Source organism: Suricata suricatta, chromosome 8 (assembly GCF_006229205.1).
Source record: "Suricata suricatta isolate VVHF042 chromosome 8, meerkat_22Aug2017_6uvM2_HiC, whole genome shotgun sequence".
Classification (NCBI taxonomy): Eukaryota; Metazoa; Chordata; class Mammalia; order Carnivora; family Herpestidae; genus Suricata; species Suricata suricatta.
In genome coordinates this window covers 136,545,105-136,563,002 of record NC_043707.1, presented here as the reverse complement: position 1 = coordinate 136,563,002, position 17,898 = coordinate 136,545,105, and the positions used below count along the sequence as shown (strand labels likewise).

The 17,898-nt window shown below is 53.2% G+C and overlaps 1 protein-coding gene across 1 annotated transcript in view; it reads left to right on the top strand.

Annotated features, from left to right (window-relative positions):
* Positions 1–17,898, top strand: part of CAMTA1 (calmodulin binding transcription activator 1) — a 481,480-nt gene that overhangs the window by 446,958 nt on the left and 16,624 nt on the right. The window contains exons 9-17 of the mRNA XM_029949848.1: positions 4,106–4,257; positions 6,532–6,728; positions 7,115–7,193; positions 7,370–7,685; positions 8,148–8,671; positions 13,528–13,715; positions 14,186–14,432; positions 15,226–15,297; positions 17,031–17,051. Of these exons, the coding sequence (XP_029805708.1) occupies positions 4,106–4,257; positions 6,532–6,728; positions 7,115–7,193; positions 7,370–7,685; positions 8,148–8,671; positions 13,528–13,715; positions 14,186–14,432; positions 15,226–15,297; positions 17,031–17,051 (1,796 nt within the window). The remainder of the gene's footprint in view (positions 1–4,105; positions 4,258–6,531; positions 6,729–7,114; positions 7,194–7,369; positions 7,686–8,147; positions 8,672–13,527; positions 13,716–14,185; positions 14,433–15,225; positions 15,298–17,030; positions 17,052–17,898) is intronic.

The following is a 17,898-nucleotide window of genomic DNA, read 5'->3' as shown; positions in this document are numbered from 1 at the left end:
CTTCAAAGTAAAACAGACTCTGGGGACAGGGCCCACCCTCGTTGTAAGAAGCCCTCCCGGTGGTTCTGATGCCACCTCAGGCGTGGGAACCACTGGACTGGTGGCACCGGCAGCGAGGGACCAGCACCGCAGGCGGCCCACACACACCCTCCACCACGGGGAAGGGAGGGGACGCCTGCGACCCCTGCCACGCAGAGCCTCTCCCCCACGAGGAGGGAGCTGCTTTCAGACCGCACCTTTTCCCTGCCTTCAGAGCCACGGGTTATAACGTGGCTTGTCCACCCCCCTCCGAGGGGCAAGGGGAGGAGTCGGAGGGCCTTCCGTGTAAGCAGCAGCCTGTTCTTGGGGTGAGGCGGACAGAGCCCTAACCCTTCCAGACCAGAACTCAAAGCTGGGGGCCGACCAGGCGGGCTTGTGGAACAGCCAGCTGTCCTCGCTGGGACCTCTGGAGTCCAAGGTGCTCGGGAAACAGGTACCCTTGGGGTGCTCCCTCTGCAGCCTTGGGCTCACGGAGGACTCATGTGGTCACTTCGCTCTAAGGGCTTGGAATTCCTCAGAGCTGAGTCACCGTTGGCATTTCACGGGAGAGGGCTGAGGCCCAGCTCGTCACCCCCGAGAGCTGCACGGTGTTTGTTTTCTCTCTCTTCACCCCTCCCTCCCACAGATTCACTTAATCCGGTTTGTTCAAATTGCAGAAATTACCTGTTAGCCAGTGAATGAGGGTAGGGCTGTCTTCACTAAGACAAGTCACCCCCAGTGCTCGGTGCATAGGAGGTGCTCAGCAAACGCTCGTGCACACATAAGTGAATTTCAGGTCTCTTTTTTTACTCTAACATAATCAGAACATTTTATTTTTTGCTTCTAAGTAATTCTATTCCCCTTATGTTGTCGTAATCAATTACAATATACACTTAAGGCCGAGTCTCTTACAAGAGTGTCCACGTCACCCTAAAACTGTAAAACCAAAGCTGACCCAGAGTTGTCGCTTTTGACTTGCTGGTAACGAGTCGTAAAGGCCATCCCTTTGTCTGCAGGGCTGAGCTCTGGACGGAGCTGGGCCCTAGCCCTGCGCAGAGGAAAGGAGGTGTGATCTGAGCCTCGGTCACACAGTACGAGCAGGTCTGTGCTCTGCAGGACGCCGGCTCAGTGCTTTCCATTTGAGGCTGTTTCTTCTGATTAATTATCACTGCCTTCCCCCTGAGGGGTTGAGAGGCCCAGAGATGCCATCACGTATGATATAATTTTGTTAAGAGGCAGATAATTGCTTCTGAGTATCTTCGCAAAGTGCTTCTCAGAGCAGCTGAGTAACGTTGGCATGGTTGGCAGCGGGGGTGGCACTGAGCACAGCCCAGAACAAAAGCACACGGGGACCTTGGTGGCGGTCACAGAGTCACGGTGGCTGTTAGTGGAGACACCGTGGACAAGGTCCGGTTCCATGACATCAGGGAGGGTCTGTCTCTGCAGGGTCCGAGCTGGCGGGGGATGGGCAGGCACGAGAGGCTGCCTCATCGCAGCTCTGTGGCCTCCACGGTGGCCCAGCAGGCATTCCCCTCTGGCGCTCGGTGTGACATGGCAGGTTGATGTTGGCCACGGGGCTCCAAACAAGTGCTCGGAACAAGGGAGAGAATTCTGAACACGCCTTTCACGTGTGCAAGTTATGCGGGCCAGGGCAGAAACCATCGGGAGGCGGCCACAGAAGTGGTTTTGCAGGACGCAGAGGGTCTGCGCGTGGCTGAGTGGATGCCGCAGCGGGGAACGTGCAGGGAGAGTTGATGCGAGCACCACGAGGGAAACTCCGTTCCCCCTGGAGTTCCCCCTGGAGAATGGAGGGGGCAGATTCCTTGTCAGCCGGCTGCGATAAAGGAGTTACGCGTGCTGCAAAGTCCCCTCTTCTAATGCAGAGGACGCGCAGCTAGGACTCAGTCCTACACCCAAAGGCATCTCCTGTCTTCCGTTAGGGTCACAGCATGACAACGACTGTGCACAGCGAGTCCCACGCCCCTGTGGGGTCCCTGCCCGTCGGTGACCAGGCTGCTGAGATGCGCAGCAGAGGGCCTCCGTGTTCGCGGATCGTGTGCGTGTGTGCACTTGACTCAGAAACGTTCTCTGTCGCTTTTAACGGGGAAGGGATTTTTCCTTTAGTGTTGTTCCTGGAAATAGCTTCATTAGAGAATAATGCCACGGAGTTTTGAAAAGCAGCCTCCGCACCCCCGTTCTGGCTTTGTGGTTTAGTACAGCGGGACCAGCCTGACGCCCGGCGCTGGGAGTTTTCCTGTGAAGCACGTGCTTGCTCCCGCCAGGGCCGGCCCGAGGCCTGTGTGTCCCCTCCTCCCGCAAGGCCTCATCTTCGTGGCACGTGGCGGCTGAGCTCCGGGCCCCTGAGCCGGAGACAGTGTCTCCCTGTGCCTCAGTGTCCCCTCTGTGACAAGAGGGTGAGAACAGACCCTGCCTCACCATGATCGCAGAGAGGAAATGGGTTGATGTTTGTGAAGTGACGGAAACGGTGACCGGCGCGTCAGAGGCGTGGGTGAGCGTCCGTCCCGCTGCTGTTTGACTTCTCGTAGGACCAGGAAGCACCACTCACCGGTGTCGGGCTGTATGTGAGGATGGCCAGGCACGCTCACAGAACGCTTCTGGATTCTTCCTTTTCACGATTCGGATGGTTGTATTTGGGAAATAGTTATGCCTTTTAACAAGTTGGGGGCAAATAGGTTGTCACAGCTGCTCAGTCAGCTCCTAGAGAATTCATTTGTCGGGAGATGATGATGTTGGGGACGGCTAACACACGTATCCGGAACTTACATTCTGAGGGTTGGCAAATATGCATTTAATCCTCACAGTTAGCCTTGAGGTAAGTAGTTGAGAGGTAAGGAAACTGAGGCACTTAAGGTTTTGTTCAAAGCTGCACAGTTGGGGTTCTTAAGTCCATACTGTCTGGTCCTGCCCCCCCCCCCCCCCCCCCCCCCCCCCCCCCCCCCCCCCCCCCCCCCCCCCCCCCCCCCCCCCCCCCCCCCCCCCCGCCCAACCTCCCCTCTGCTCTCCTGTCTGCTGTGGTCCAGCCACTGGCTTCTGTTCCTCGTTTCTCGAATGCCCTGCCTGGGGGCCTTTGCATTTGCTAGTAACTCACCCCAGTTCCTGCAGACCTGGTTCCTTTTATTCTGGTCAAACTCAAGTGTCCCCTTCTCTGACGCATCTAAGCTGTATCCCCGCCTGTCGCCCCTCTTCACATTATTGTGTTTGCCTCCCCGGCTAGAGCAGGACCGGTTTACTGCCAAGTATCCGGCACAGCGTTATTTAAAATTTGTTGCGTAAATGTCGGTGCTAATGATTTTCATCATGGTCTTGGCTCCTTCTAGCACGTATGCATGCAGCCCAAATCGTGTGTGTGTGTGTGTGTGTGTGTGTGTGTGTGTGCACGCGCGTGCACACCCAGTGGGGAGTAAGCGTGCAAATGTGGAGGGAGAGAGATTCCAATCTCAGGACGGTGGCACGGAGTCCCGGACCTCTCCGAGTTACAGCCCTGGCTCCGGCGGCAGCGGCCTGATGTTGTCCTTAGGGGTGAAACACCGTTGTGCTGGGCTCCCAACAGACTGTCATGTGTTAATGGAAATGTGTGAGGGTCTCAGCCAGCGAGTGTCGACAAATAAAATCTTTTTTTTTAATTTGGATAAAACAGATATTACTCTAAAAAGTATATATATTTATATATGTACTTATAACATTTTTTTTTATATACACACATCTTCCTTTCTTCCACTGATTCAAATTGTATTCATTTCATTTATTTGTTCTTGGGACCTACCCACCAGATCTCTCCAAGGCTTCCATTGGGGAATTTGGCAAAGAAATGGGATGCCAGGAGTCAGAAGTCAGGACTCTGACAAAGGGGAGTTCCTGTTCCTTGAGCCGAGACCTTTGGGCTGCTGTAGATGCCGTGGTCTTGGCCGAGGTGTGAGACTCCCCACGCGGCCGGCGAAATCTGGCCTGGACGCCCCTCTGTGGTCGGTCGGGCTGATGGCAGCGTCTCGAGCCTGCATGTTGACCAGGCCCGTGTCAACGGCTCTCCTCCTGGGCCTCGAGCTCACCCTCCCCTGCTCTGCCCTAGATAACCAGTTCAGGATGTCCATCCTGGAGCGCCTGGAGCAGATGGAAAGGAGGATGGCCGAGATGACGGGGGCCCAGCAGCACAAGCAGGGGAGCGGAGGCGGCGGCAGCGGAGGGGGAACCGGGAGCGGGAACGGAGGAAGCCAAGCTCAGGTACGGGCCTGCGCCCACATCACCTGTCATTTTGTCCACGCTGTGCTGATCGGGGAGGGGCCTGATCACCATGCCGTGTCTGGTGCTGCCATCACTCCTGGACTGGCCCCAGGGAGTGCCTCATAACCCTGCCCCTGCGCCTCAAAATCCGTGTAGTAGCGCGGAAGCTTCTCAGTTGTTGACCTCCCGGAGCCTTAGGTCGTTGCTGCTGATCTCAGCGGTCAGCGCGGCCGCAGGGCGTCCCCGCAGAAAACAGGCCCGACGGCGACTCAGAGTTCATGTGAACTCTATGTCGTATTTTGGATTCCATATCTAGTTTGAGTGTAAAAACAACACCTGATCAAATTCAGTCATTCCTAAGCCTTTTTAAAAGTCAGGACGATCCATGTGGAAGGACCCGGAGAAGCCGTCTCTGGAGTTTTCTGGTGTGAGGACGGCGTCATCCCTGCTGCCCTGCTCCACACGTGCTTCCTCGTAAGCTCCATGGGGAGTGCCAACCACAGGGAAGTTACTGAACATTCTCTGAGCGTCCCATTAGTCTTGAAGGCTTCATATAAATTTTATTCACGGGCTTTATTTTGAGAAAATGGCCTGGGCAGAGATGACTTTTCGGGAGACCCTAGAGACAGATTTTCGAAGGATGGATAGCGTTCCTCCCTCTCCTACGGAGGCATTATTCCCTGCAGTCCGCCAACACTTCCCCCACTTTCTTCAAGATGAATGATGATTTCCTGTGAACAATTATATTTTTAAGGGAATCATTTGAGTTTTACGATCCTTGTGAATATCAAGTGCTAATACTCTGAATACTAAGAGGCAAAACCAAAGCATTTGATGGACCACACCTAAAACCCTAACCCCTTTCCCCCCCAGGTGTTCTTCTCATTTCTTCCCTGTCTTCAGAAGTCCAAGGGAAAGACTTGGCACACAGTAAAGTATAATTAACGCTACAACAGGCTTCCTTTTCACCTAGACTCTTACATTCTAGAGGAGAGGTAATCGTTGTCTGCTGTGTCTCCTGGTTTAAATAAGAGATTCTCATGGAAGCCTTCTCCCGCCTCCAGAGTTTGCCTCAGGGAATAGATTATCCTGTCCTAAGGGCCGCCACAACCAACCCCATGTTGACTGCTATGGAAGACTCTCCCGCTAATTTAAGGTGGCTTCGACGCGTATCCGGGTCCGCCTTTCATGACGAAGATGGGGCTCTTTCTGTGAACGCTAAACAGATTCCCTCCCTGCTCACCAACCCGTAACCTTCATGTGCTCGTGAACGTGGCTGTGCGCCGCGTCAGGAGCCGCCCCGCCTGCCCTTTTTGGGTCACAGTCCTTCTGCCCCACACAGGGGATCCCCCACCGGTGCTCCTTACGCTGTTTTGACAACTCGAGCGAGGATGACGGAGTGTCTGTCGTCCGCCGTTTTATCGGTGCAGGTTTCTTCCCCCAGACTTAATAAAAGAGAAAAGGAGAGGCAACCATATTTCCATACTAATTGAATTCTGTGGACTTCATTGCTAGAAAAAAAGACTTAGAAAATAATAATACCAGACATAGGGATCAGCCAGAAATATCCTTTCTTGGGGAGAATGTTAAACACAGAAGTGCCATCACAGAGACTCAGACGAACTGTTGAGGGTTAATACATTCGATTTTATGTTTCTTGCTCTACAGCCAGATCAAGCGAAACGAGCCACCGAGAAAACTCGTGAATTTCGCATTCCGGTGCGGCTCTATTGTTTCTAATGTCACTTACGTTTGAAGATCTCTAATGCTTTCCCCAAAGGGTGGGATCGTTACTGGATTTTTTAAAGGGTGTCCTGGGCTGGGGACAGGGAGAGAGAAGATACCCATCTAAGTGACTTAATTCTCCTTCAGGGGGAGCAGGGGTGCAGGGGTCCGGGTGTGTCCCTGGATGCAAGAATTGGGGCGGCGACCCTGCTCTCCTTGCCTAGCGGTCTCCCGTCCACAGGTGTACATGAGCCGGAGGCTAGTGGCCCCGTTTTAGCAGTGTGCGCTTTCCCAGAGACGGACCAGCGGGACGTTCGTGCCCGAACGCCAGCTGTGACCGACTCTGGCTTTCTCAGCGTTCCAGACAATCACCCCGCGCCCCGAGCACGGGCGGTGCCGCCCGGCTGAGCCGCACGCGTCCTGGTCTGTCTGTGTTGTGTTTCCTGTTCTGAGCGGCTAACCGCAAAGCGTATTGTTTCTCCGACGTGAAGAGGTTGAGTTGGCGGAGGACCCGGGGCCTCGGTGGTGACGCCCCCTTCCTCCTCCTAGTGCTCCTCTGGCCCCGGGACGCTGGGCAGCTGCTTCGAGAGCCGCGTGGTCGTCGTGTGCGAGAAGATGATGAGCCGCGCCTGCTGGGCCAAGTCCAAGCACTTGATCCACTCGAAGACTTTCCGGGGGATGACCCTCTTGCATCTGGCCGCCGCCCAGGGCTATGCCACCCTCATCCAGACCCTCATCAAGTGGCGGTAAGGCCGGGGTGCGGGCGGCCAGCGGGCGCCCTCGCCCGTCAGCTCGCACCTCCCTCTCGAGCGAGTCCACGGGCGGGGAGAAACCTCGCCGTTCGGTGCGCTCGCCGGCCTGCGGGCAGAGGGCTCTCGCTGAGGCCCGTCCCCGGGGGTCTGAGCCGAGCTGCTGCCCCAGAGATGCCCAGCCAGGCGCTCGCCTCAGGTTGTGCGCCCTGCGTGACTCGGGGCTCGTAACCCGAACCGCCCTGTGAAATTAGGGACTCCGTTTTCCTCACATCAGGGATGTCAGATGCCCACTTTGGTCTCATCCTCGTGGGTCTGATAACATCCTAGTATTTCTTGAAAGTCGATTAATTGGGCAGTAATTTCTGGTACGTCCCTTACAGCACAAAGCATGCAGATAGCATCGATTTGGAACTGGAAGTTGACCCCTTGAATGTGGACCACTTCTCCTGTACTCCTCTGGTAAGGAATGGGTTCATTTCATCCCTGAGCTGTTCTTGGAAACTGGCGTGGGGGCGTGGTAAGGTCTCATGTCCCCGCTGAGACCGTCGGCAAGGACCACCAGTCCCTCGGCGAGAAGAGCAGACGTGAAGGACGGCTTTAGCTTGCGCTGACCGAGCGTTGCCTGGCCGTTCCAGATGTGGGCTTGTGCCCTTGGGCACCTGGAGGCCGCCGTCGTGCTGTACAAGTGGGACCGCCGGGCCCTCTCGATCCCGGACTCGCTCGGAAGGCTGCCTCTGGGCATCGCCAGGTCGCGCGGTCACGTGAAGTTAGCGGAGTGTCTGGAGCACCTGCAGAGGGACGAGCAGGCGCACCCGGGACAGAACCCCAGGGCCCACTGTCCTCCGGGCGAGGAGCCCGGCACAGGCGGCTGGGTGGCGCAGTGGCACGGCGAGGCCCTCCACTCGCCGGAAGCTCCCAAAGGAGTCACCGTTATCGCAAGTACCAATCCAGGTAAGAATGCAAACTGATTACATCTCAGAACTTGGCACATTTCCCACTTGCTTTCGTGCAGCGACCCCCCCCCTCCCAGAAAAGTCCATAGGCTATTCACGCAACGTTTAAGGGTTTGGTTTGGGGGTTTTTTGTCATTTTTGCTTTTTTTTTTGTTTTTTTATGTTTCTGATTTTTCTTTTAGCTATAAGAATGCCTACTGCTTCCCCCCTTACCCCTCCCAAAAACAAATGCAGAAAGTAGCAAAAAAAAAAAAAATCTGTGTCCATATAAGAAAGAAGCACAGATTTTGGAGGCTGTCTGAATACAGTGTACGCGGCTGGGGAATATTTACATGTTAGGGGCGTGTCTTGAGTTCCTGCTTCGCACTTTGTGTCTCTCAGGCAATAGAGAAAGTGTTAATTCTTTAGGGTTCCTGACTTTACCGCCTGTCCTGACTGTCCTTTCTACTGTACTTTTCAGAGCTGAGAAGACCTCGTTCTGAGCCCTCTAATTACTACAGCAGTGAGAGCCACAAAGATTATCCAGCTCCCAAAAAGCATAAATTGAACCCTGAGTCCTTCCAGGCAAGGCAGCAGAAACTGCTCTCCACTGCACTGAGTCTGGAACAGCCAAATATCAGGAAGCAGAGCCCTAGTTCTAAGCAGTGTGTCCCCGAGACAATCCGCCCCAGTGAAGGAGTGAGGGACCGCGCCCGGGAATCCTCCCCTCCCGCGCCAGAGACTGCAGGACTGCACGCCCCTGGACCCCAGCCCGTAGTAGAGTGGAGTCCCAAAGAGCTTTACATTGGTGTGTCTACAGTGCAGGTGACTGGAAATCCGAAGGGGACCAGTGTAGGAAAGGCTGCCGCACCCTCACAGGTGCGTCCACGGGAGCCAGTGAGCGTCCTGATGATGGCTAACAGAGAGGTGGTGCGTGCAGAGATGGGGTCGTACCGCGATAGTGCGGAGAGCGAGGAGTGCGCGCAGCCCATGGACGACATCCAGGTAAGCCCCGACCAGGTAAGCCGGCAGAGGCTGGGGCGTCTGCCAGGGCGCCCTGGTACCTTCACGGCCGGTGCCCGCAGGTCATGCGGTTTGCTCCCGGGAAAGGGCTAGGAGTGTCGTCCCAACGCACAAGAGTGTTGGGGTGTCTTCTGTGCCCGGGCCGCGTTTTCACTGAGGGAATCAGATGCCGTGAATGGGGCCTGAAGGCCAGGCGCTGGGTCTCAGCAGAGCCCCCCACTCCTCGCACCAGCTCCCCAGATCTCACCCAGGGCCCTCCAGTCGTCTTCTGCTTCCCTCTGCGCCCCGGGGGACTGGTTTCCTGTTTAAGTACCGTTTGGTAGAGTCACAGCCCAGGAGCATCAAGGACGGGAGGCCTGTGGGCAGACTTTCTAAATGACCGAAGTCACATGATGGGCCCCGCTGTCTGGCGGTGGGAAAGGCGGATGTGGTGTGCGGCTCTCAGGAGGCGGTAAAAGATCCCGAACGCCGATAATTGACATCCTTATAATAAGTCTAGAAACTCCAGAATCCTTGGCGGGAGGGGGGCGCGGGGGGTGGGAGGCTTAGTCGGTTCAGAGTCCAACTCCAGCTCAGGTCAGCACAGAGGCCGCTTGGGATCTTCTGTCCCTCTCTCTCTCTCTGCTCCTCTCCCCTCAAAGTAAACATACGTTAAAAAAAAAAAACAACCCAAAAACTCCAGTATCCTTTTGGGGCATTAAACTTGCAATAGATTAAGAGAATGTATAGTGAAGTAAACTTAAGGTCAAGCTATCAAGTAAGCAAATGCCCCTAAATAAACTATTCCTCCTCTGTTTTCGGGGAGGCCCAAATGAGCAGCCTGAGTAGGAACTTGACTTCCTCTCTTTCCACGTTGCTCTGTGACCCGAAACAAGTGTCCCAGGGAAACCCCCACGAGAGGTTCACTAGGGCACCAGGCCTGCAGTGATGCCACGGGAGGGAGGGGCCCGTCCCGGCCAGCACTCCTGGGGGGGGGGGGGGTCCAGCTGCTGAGCAGCAACTCTGCATCCTGCAGGGGAGGCCCATGTGCTCCGGGTGCTCATGGGCGGGCCGGGAGCTCCACCACTGAGCTGCTGTCTCCTGCGGCCGTGGGGAGGCTGCCTGAGAAATCAAAGAAGTTTTTAGGTAAGGGGTTGGCAGAGCTTTCCCGTAAGGGGCCAAATGGCAAGTATTTTAGGCTCTGTGGACCCTCTAGACTGTCATGGCTATTGAACAAAGGCAGCCTTACGTAATGTTACGTGAGTGAGCGTGTGGGGCGCCTGAGTGGCTCGGTCAGTTGAGTTCCAGCTCTTTGGTTCAGGTCACGATCTCACGGTTCCTGAGTTCTAGCCCCATGTGGGGCTCTGTGCTGATGGTGCAGAGCCTGCTTGGGACTCTCTCTCTCTCCCCCTGTTTCTGCTCCTCTTCCCCCACCCCCTCAATATAAACAAACTTTAATAATAAATGAGTGAGTGAGTGTGGCTGTGTGCCAGGAAGACTTTAGTTATACAAACAGCTGTTGGCTTTGGCTATACCGCGTATCAATGCTAAGCAATCTAGGACAGTATTTATAGACAAAAACAATAATAAACCACCAGACAATAAAAATCGGCAGCTCACCCATGTTGAGCATCTAGAACAGTGCTGTTCACTGGAACTTTCTGCCCCGTTACAGTAGCCACTGGCCAGTGTGGCGTGGCGTGCTGCCAGTGTGGCTGGTGTGACTCAGGCACTGGGTTTCTGATTTTACACAATTTTAAGGAATTTGAGTTTAATCGCCTTTGGATACGAGAGCTTCATGGCAGTTGGCCTTTGCTAAAACAGAATTGATGCAGGAAATCCAAAATAACCTGAAAAGTTCCGCTTTACCTTTTTTCTGAGCCTTGGGCATAATATTCTGCTAAATTAAGAGCATGTATCTATGAAAAAGCAGCAGCCTCCAAAAGTATTTCAGCCAAATGAAAAAATAACTGAAAAATAACGAAGTAATTCATGGCAAGCCAGAGTTTTGGAGGAGAGAGACGTAAAACCAGGAAAACGGATACGTCTGAGTCCTTAGTGACAATGTGGTTGTGTGTACAGGCCCCTGAAGGGGTTCTTTAAATCGAGGAGGAGTCACATTGTAAAACTAACCCAGAACTAACATTCTAGTTATTGTAGCCAAACCAGGGAGGGAGGGAAATGAAGAAGGTGAAGGCGTTGAAGCAGCTCCCTTGTGTAGGGAGGGTCACGGGCGTTGTTCTGCTTGTGTTACCGATAGGTGACTAGACGCTGACACGCGCTTGTTAGAAATGTCAGGTCACTGGACTGCGTAAAAACAGGTGACAGAATCTCTAGTCGTCGAAGGAGGTGGAAAGGAAATGGTGGCCCACTTGGGAAAACGTTCAGGAAAAACTGCACAACAGAAATAAGCAGAAAGCGTAACATGGCAGGAGTATTTTTAAGCACAGTTCATTCCTCACTTTGCCAACTGACAATTCTATTAAAAGATTCTCGGTTTGAGTAAAAAAAAAAAAAAAAAAAAGACAAATAAGAAGGTGGCAAACTATAGTATCCTACCTGCCGTTTGTGAAAGACAGAACAACAGTGAGATGACGCAGGAAGGTCATGACAACGTAGCCACAGAGCCCCTGGCACAGCTGGAGAAGACAAGGGAGGATAGAAGGAGAAAGACACCGAGCGCAATTCAAGGCCAGCAGTGCGCATGTACCTTTTGTCAGAGAAGCTAGAACCCTTGTCCGTGGGCTGTTGTGTAACGAACCACACAGCTTCTAGATGTTAAAACAAAAGCCAACAACCACAAAGAAACGTGGGAGCACGCCTCTAATCATAAGGTGCCTCTGGCCTTTCCCTCAGACTTCGCCAGGGTAGGTGGATTCAGAAATGATGTGCAAGCATGGAGCAACGCGGTTAGGGAGCTGGCATCCCTGTATATATATTTAGTACACACGATAGATTTAATGCAGGATATGCTTGCCTATAATTATGCAGATGTATTTAATTAATACACAAGGCAAATATATATTACAGTTTTTTTTTAGATGCCCCAGACACATTTGTGAAAATGGCTCCTACGCTAGACCACAACAGGAGTCTAAGCAAGAACCCAAAGCTGCACATCTAAAGGCCGTCTTCTCTGACCGCAGCACAAGAAATGTAGAAATGGATGACCTGAGTTTTTAGGTCTTGCCTTGTAGAATGTTATTATTTTGCTTAAAGTTATTTAAACGTCCTTGCATTTCGCAGCCCTGACGATAAAAAACGTGCCGAGTGGCACAGAGTGCGGCACTCGTGGTGGTGGTAAGATGTTCTTGCGCTGATGTGGGTTTCTGAAAGGACGGATTGTTGGGGGGGGGGGTGACTGTAAAGTTATAAACTTCAGTCTCCAGAATGTCCACTTTGCTTGTAATAAAATACTGTATCCTTTCACGGGAAAGGAACCAAGGTAGGACTTCCTCTTGCTCCAGTTGCAAATCAGGAAGCCAACACGGAAGGGAAAGAAAGGCAGTGATGGGTTTCCAGATTTATTCCTATCACAAGAATGATGCCTGTGTATTGAAAATCTAGGAAATTACCCAAGTGTTTTTAACTCACATCCCATAAAACTCACCCCCTCTGAGTGCCCCGTGTGGCGAGTCCGGCCCCGTGTAGAGTACCTCCGTCACCCCCAGAAAGTTTCTGTGCCCTTTGGCAGTCACCTCTGCTCCCCTCCTGGCCCCAGGCCACCGCTGATGGGATTTCTATCCCTGGAGTTTTGCTTCTTCTGGAAATTTCCTGTAAATGGCGTCATAAAACATGGAGGCTTCTGTGTCTGGCTTGTTGCACTTCACCTACTGATTTTGTGGTTCATTCATGTTGTCAGATGAGCATTTTGTCACCTTTGTATGGGTCCCTAGAGAGCACCTTCAATTCACTTAAAACCTTCAACTGCTGTCTGTCACTTGCCATTTTCAAGAGACGCGCAAGGAGATTTTTAAAAACAAAGCCGTATCTCTGAGTCTGATCAGAGCTGGGAGCGTATCCGTTAGGAATGTGCTTGGGGTCTGAGTATCGGCAGCCTAGTGGTTTGTTTTCCTCACATGGCAAGCAGTGCACGGGCTCATTTGCTCAGTGACGCCATCAGGGACCCAGATTTTCCCCTGAGCTTTCTGTCCTTTGTGGCGAAACTCCTCCTGGTGCGGGTTGCTTCCCAGTTACGTGTGGGCGCCGGAGCTGGTCTGTGGTCAAGGCAGGGAGAAGAGGGGACGAGCCCAGGGCATGGATCTGTTCATCAGGAGAGCAGAAGCTCTGCCCCCAGCCCTGCAGATGTCTGGAGAGCCTCACTGTCCGGAACTGGGCCCCCTGCCCTCCCCTCCGTGCCCAGGAGGGTGGGAAATGAAGAAGAGGATTATCTAACTGGCTTTGGTCAACTAGGAGCCGGTGCCTGGGTTGGCTCGTTGCTGCCCTCTAGAGGCCTGGGGGTCTCTAGGCAAAGCCCTGCTGGGGGGGGGGAGGGCATCCCTTGGGTGGTTAGCCCTGGAGTCACCATGGTAACGTGGCTGCCTGCTGCAGAACTGCCCATTCACGGTCCATTAAGTGGTTGGCCCTAGCTGCGCGTGGAGGGTGGGCACGAGGCAACGATCCTCTAAGATCTGACCAAAGATTTTGGGCCAAAGTATGATTTGGAGAGAATCAGGTGTCCACACTTTGGGGTGAGTTGTGTAAAACCTTACAGTGATCCTGGGGTACACCGATCGCGGTGGAAGGCTGCCCTTGCCCCCTCCTTTCCTCCTCCCAAGGGTGGGCAGGGCCGGGGAAGATCTGGATAACGTCTGAGGGTCCCTTTTAACGTGATTGTCTCTGTGAACTCCGGATTCCAGGTGAACATGATGACCTTGGCAGAGCACATCATCGAAGCGACGCCCGAGCGGATCAAGCAGGAGAGCTTTGTGCCCACGGAGCCCTCGGCCTTGGAAAGAACAGACACTGCCACCATCAGCAGTACCATGAGCTGGCTGGCCAGTTACCTAGCCGATGTCGATCGTCTGCCAAGCGCTGCCCAGATCAGGTCCGTGGGGGTCCGGGGGCCACTGACCGGCGTGAGTTCCCGGGCTCAGTGCAAGGCGCGGGAGGCCCATTGGATCTGATGAATGCTGTGTAACATGAGGCCTGACAGAAGGAAGGAGACTCTCGGGTCCCACTTCCTCACCTCCTCCGTGACGTCTCTCCCGTTGTGCACGTGAGGTCATGGCCCACGATGTTTCTCCCCCCCCCCCACCCCCGCCCCCGTTCAACCGAAGTCCCATCAAGGGCGGGAAAGTGTCTTCAGTGGGTTTAGTATTTAGCATCGTGCTAAACTCGTAGTAGGTACTCAGTAGGAACTCACTAAGTGGAGGACCGTTCCTGGAACTCGCTAACTGGACTGGAGGAGGGCGTATTCTTGGCGGCGCGCAGTGGGTCTTGTCTGTTTACTCGGTGTGCAATGGGTCGTGCAGATCAGTCACCGGTCTCTCTCCCTTGTGTCTCCTCTTGTTTCAGAAGTGCGTATAATGAGCCTCTAACCCCTTCTTCTAATACCAGCTTGAGCCCTGTCGGCTCCCCGGCCAGCGAAATAGCTTTCGAGAAACCCAGCCTTCCCTCCGCAGCAGATTGGTCTGAATTCCTGAGCGCGTCTACCAGCGAGAAGGTAGAGAATGAGTTTGCTCAGCTGACTCTTTCTGATCATGAGCAGAGAGAACTCTATGAAGCTGCCAGGCTTGTCCAGACGGCTTTCCGGAAATACAAGGTAGAGTAGAAGAGAGCTCTGATGTCGCGACATTTCGTAAGATCAGGGAGAATGACGAAAGTCAGAATCATCCAGACTAAAGCCTGACGCTACTTTCTTTTCCCGCCGAGTCTATAGAATTGTCATCTGGACTTAGGATGTCATGTGCGAGTATTAATGATTTTCAGAAGCTTCAGTGAAATAGAACTGACAGCAGTGTGAGATCAGCATTTCTTTTATTCTTGGTCGTGATAACGGATATTTATGATTTAGTTAATATGGAGTAAGTTGACACTTCGCCCCAAGGAATTTATGACCCAAAGCAAGGATTTCTAACTGGATTTCTAGTCTGGGGCTGACTGTAGGTGGCCCATGAGCTCCTAAAATGTTACGGTGCAGCTTGTGCATGCACATTTTTGGTGGGAAAGGGTCCGTGCCTTCCGTATTCTCAAAGGAGGCTTTGACCGCCCTGAGACGGGGTTAAAGGCCAACAGTCGTTGACCCACAGCAGTCGCTGGGGTTAGGGTGGGAGCGGCGATGGAGGGCTGGCAGAGCGCTTAGAGGAAAGCAGTGCCATAGCTGACTCGTTAACTACTCGACGGATGAGTCCGTTTGGACCTCCTCACGGGCGACTGTTACAGTTCTATTTAGAAGCAGGAGCTGGAGATCTAAATCCATTTTGTCCTAATTTCTGCTTATAACTGATGATCGCTGTATTTTGGTAAACCTGGGGTCTCAGAGAAAGTTGACCTTTCTGACACAAAATCAGAATTTCTTACACTAAATCGTGGCCTTTCTTCACTTTCCCCTCAAGGGCCGCCCCCTGCGAGAGCAGCAGGAAGTTGCTGCAGCCGTCATCCAGCGCTGTTACAGAAAATACAAACAGGTAAACCTCGGCTTCGGGTCCCAGTAGGAGGTGCGCCTCGTCCTTGTCCAAACAGCAGGCCCCAGAGGACGCTAGCGTGTGGCTGGGCCAAAGCGTGCTGTGTCCAGTGCCCGGTTCAAAGAGCAACTTTGCGTTGTGTTGACCAAACAAACAAAGGAACATGCCCACGGGGGGAAGGAGAAAGCTAAGCAACACCACCAGCTGCAGCTACACTTACTCCACAAAGTAGTTTCTGTTCGGATGGCTGACCTGCCGGTTCGATCACCTACCTGGTACTGGCCTGGCGCCAAGGAAGTTAACTGAGTCCGAAAGGAGGGCCCGAGTTGCGGTGATTTTACCTACAGCCTCCGTAGCCATTGACTCCACGAGGGAGTTTGATGTGGTGGCCAGAGAAGGTAAACAGTGGCAGTTGTCTTTGACCTTGAGTGGTATAAGTTACATACTCTCTAGCCAGTTTTCTTTTCCACTTCCTCCCGTCTGTTTTCAGATGAAGACTTGTAGAAATCTGAAGAAGCATAGAACGTCTAAAGTAGCTCTTGCGTCCCTCAGGACGTGCGGGAAGAATATCTAGGTGCTCTTTCCCACAGTCACACAGGTCTGCTGCTTCCAGAACGCCCCGTAAGCTTCCCTAACTGCCATCCGTGGGAAAGGGAACTGACTGATGTGCACGGGGCCCCTAGAACATACGAGATCTTCTGGGCACATCATCCCATCACATCTGCTCCCTACGATGATTGGAAATCAATAATTTTATTTCTATTTTACAATAAAGAAGCCGAGGCTCAGAAAAACTAAGTAAATATCAGACCTTCCTCACCAGGTGGTTAGAAAACATACAACCTCGCCTAATTCAGTTTTGACTGGTCCATAAGTTCAAGCCTGTCAGTAGATTCTAGAACCTTCTATGAGTCTGTGCCATACGGAGGTTTTAAATGTCTGTCTGAGGTTTAATAAATGCTGAGATGTGGAAGGGTGGCATTCCATTCTCTTGCTACGATCCAGGGTTCACTCTGATTTCTCAGAAGGGGTAAGCGTAGGGAAGTGGAAGGGGGTGGGCTGGGAGGAGTCTTCAGCTTACAGCCGATTGAGTTCGTGATCCCAGACAATGAAGGTTTATTGTGTAAACGCTGACACCACAGTGCCTAGAGCCACGCAGGGAGCCGTCCTCACGTGAGCACAGACGCCGCTCGGAGTCCACGGTTCCCGTCTGGGATTAAAACAGGTGTTCGTTCCAAAATAGGAGTTTTGTTTTTTGTTTTCTAAAACGCCCTCCCAGGGGCGCCTGGGGGGCTCAGTTGGTTGAGCATCCGACTTCGGCTCAGGTCATGATCTCACAGTTTGTGGGTTCAGGCCCCGTGTCAGGCTCTGTGCTGACAGCTCGGAGCCTGGAGCCTGTCTTCGGAGTCTGTGTCTCCTTCTCCCTCTCTCTGCCCCTCCCCTGCTCATGCTCTGTCTCTCAAAAATAAATTAAAAAAAAAAAAAAGTTTAAAAATCCTCCCAAAAAAGTGCTGTCTACAACCAGGAAGACAGAAGGCAATATTTTTTGAAATACTGACAAGTAGAAGACAAATATTTTGGAAGACAGAAGGCATTAAGAGAGCCAGATTGCCTTTTTCTTTTTCTTTTTTCTTTTTTTTTTTTTTTTCCGGTTGGGAGTTTTGTTGGTTCTGGTTTTTAATTTCATTCTATTCAGCAATCTAACATTAATCTTGTATTTTCTGTTTCTCCCCAAGCTGACATGGATAGCCTTGAAGGTAATGACGCCCAAGTCCCTCTCACAAACCATTTCACCAGAGTCACAGACGCCACACCCATCACCAGTGACAAGAAAAGGCCATTAAGACCCAGGGTCTTGACGCAGGCCGCCCCCCCTTGCCAGGCGCTGAACCCGGTGCATCTCCGGGGAGCACGTGGCTGTTCCGTTGGAGTGCGTTTTGGCATTAACAGTAATTGGACACTGTCTTGGCCGTGTCCGTCCGTGTGGAGAATCCATCCCAGCCAATTACGGGAGCTCCAAGAGCCACAAAACGCACCACCCTGCCGCCCAGAGTCCATCCCTGGCGCCCAGTAACTTCCGCGCTGGCCTTGTGCACGGGCCGAGGCGATGTGAGCCCCAGGAGCCCTGGCCCCCGCGGCCTTCTTGTCCTCGGGGCCCTGGGGGCAAATGAAAGTGGAAAGCAGGTCAGACGAGACGCGAGAGGGATCCTGCAGGAGGGTCCTGGGTCTTGAACGTTCTGAGAAGCCAGTCCGTTCCCTCCCCGCAGCCCCACTCGGGCAGGCAGGGCGTCCTCACCCAGGCACAGGGATCTGCTCGGGAGTGCTTTCCCCCAGGGTGGTAAGTTGCCTTCTTGCAGGCAAAGTGCTTCTTGGTGACTTCTGGTCCCCTCTCCGATCTCATTAGCCATTCAGACGTCACATTTTTTTAAGTACGGAGAGCTCTGTGCTCTTAGTGCCTAGAGACCGAAATGGAAGAGAACGCCTTCTCCCGTGCCTCCCTCCCTCTCGTGTGTGTCCGGCGGCCCTCTGCGCGCAGGGCTGCCGCCACCAGCTTCCGGGGAAGTCCCTGGTTCTGTGACACTTTTCCAAGCTCCATGGCATCGC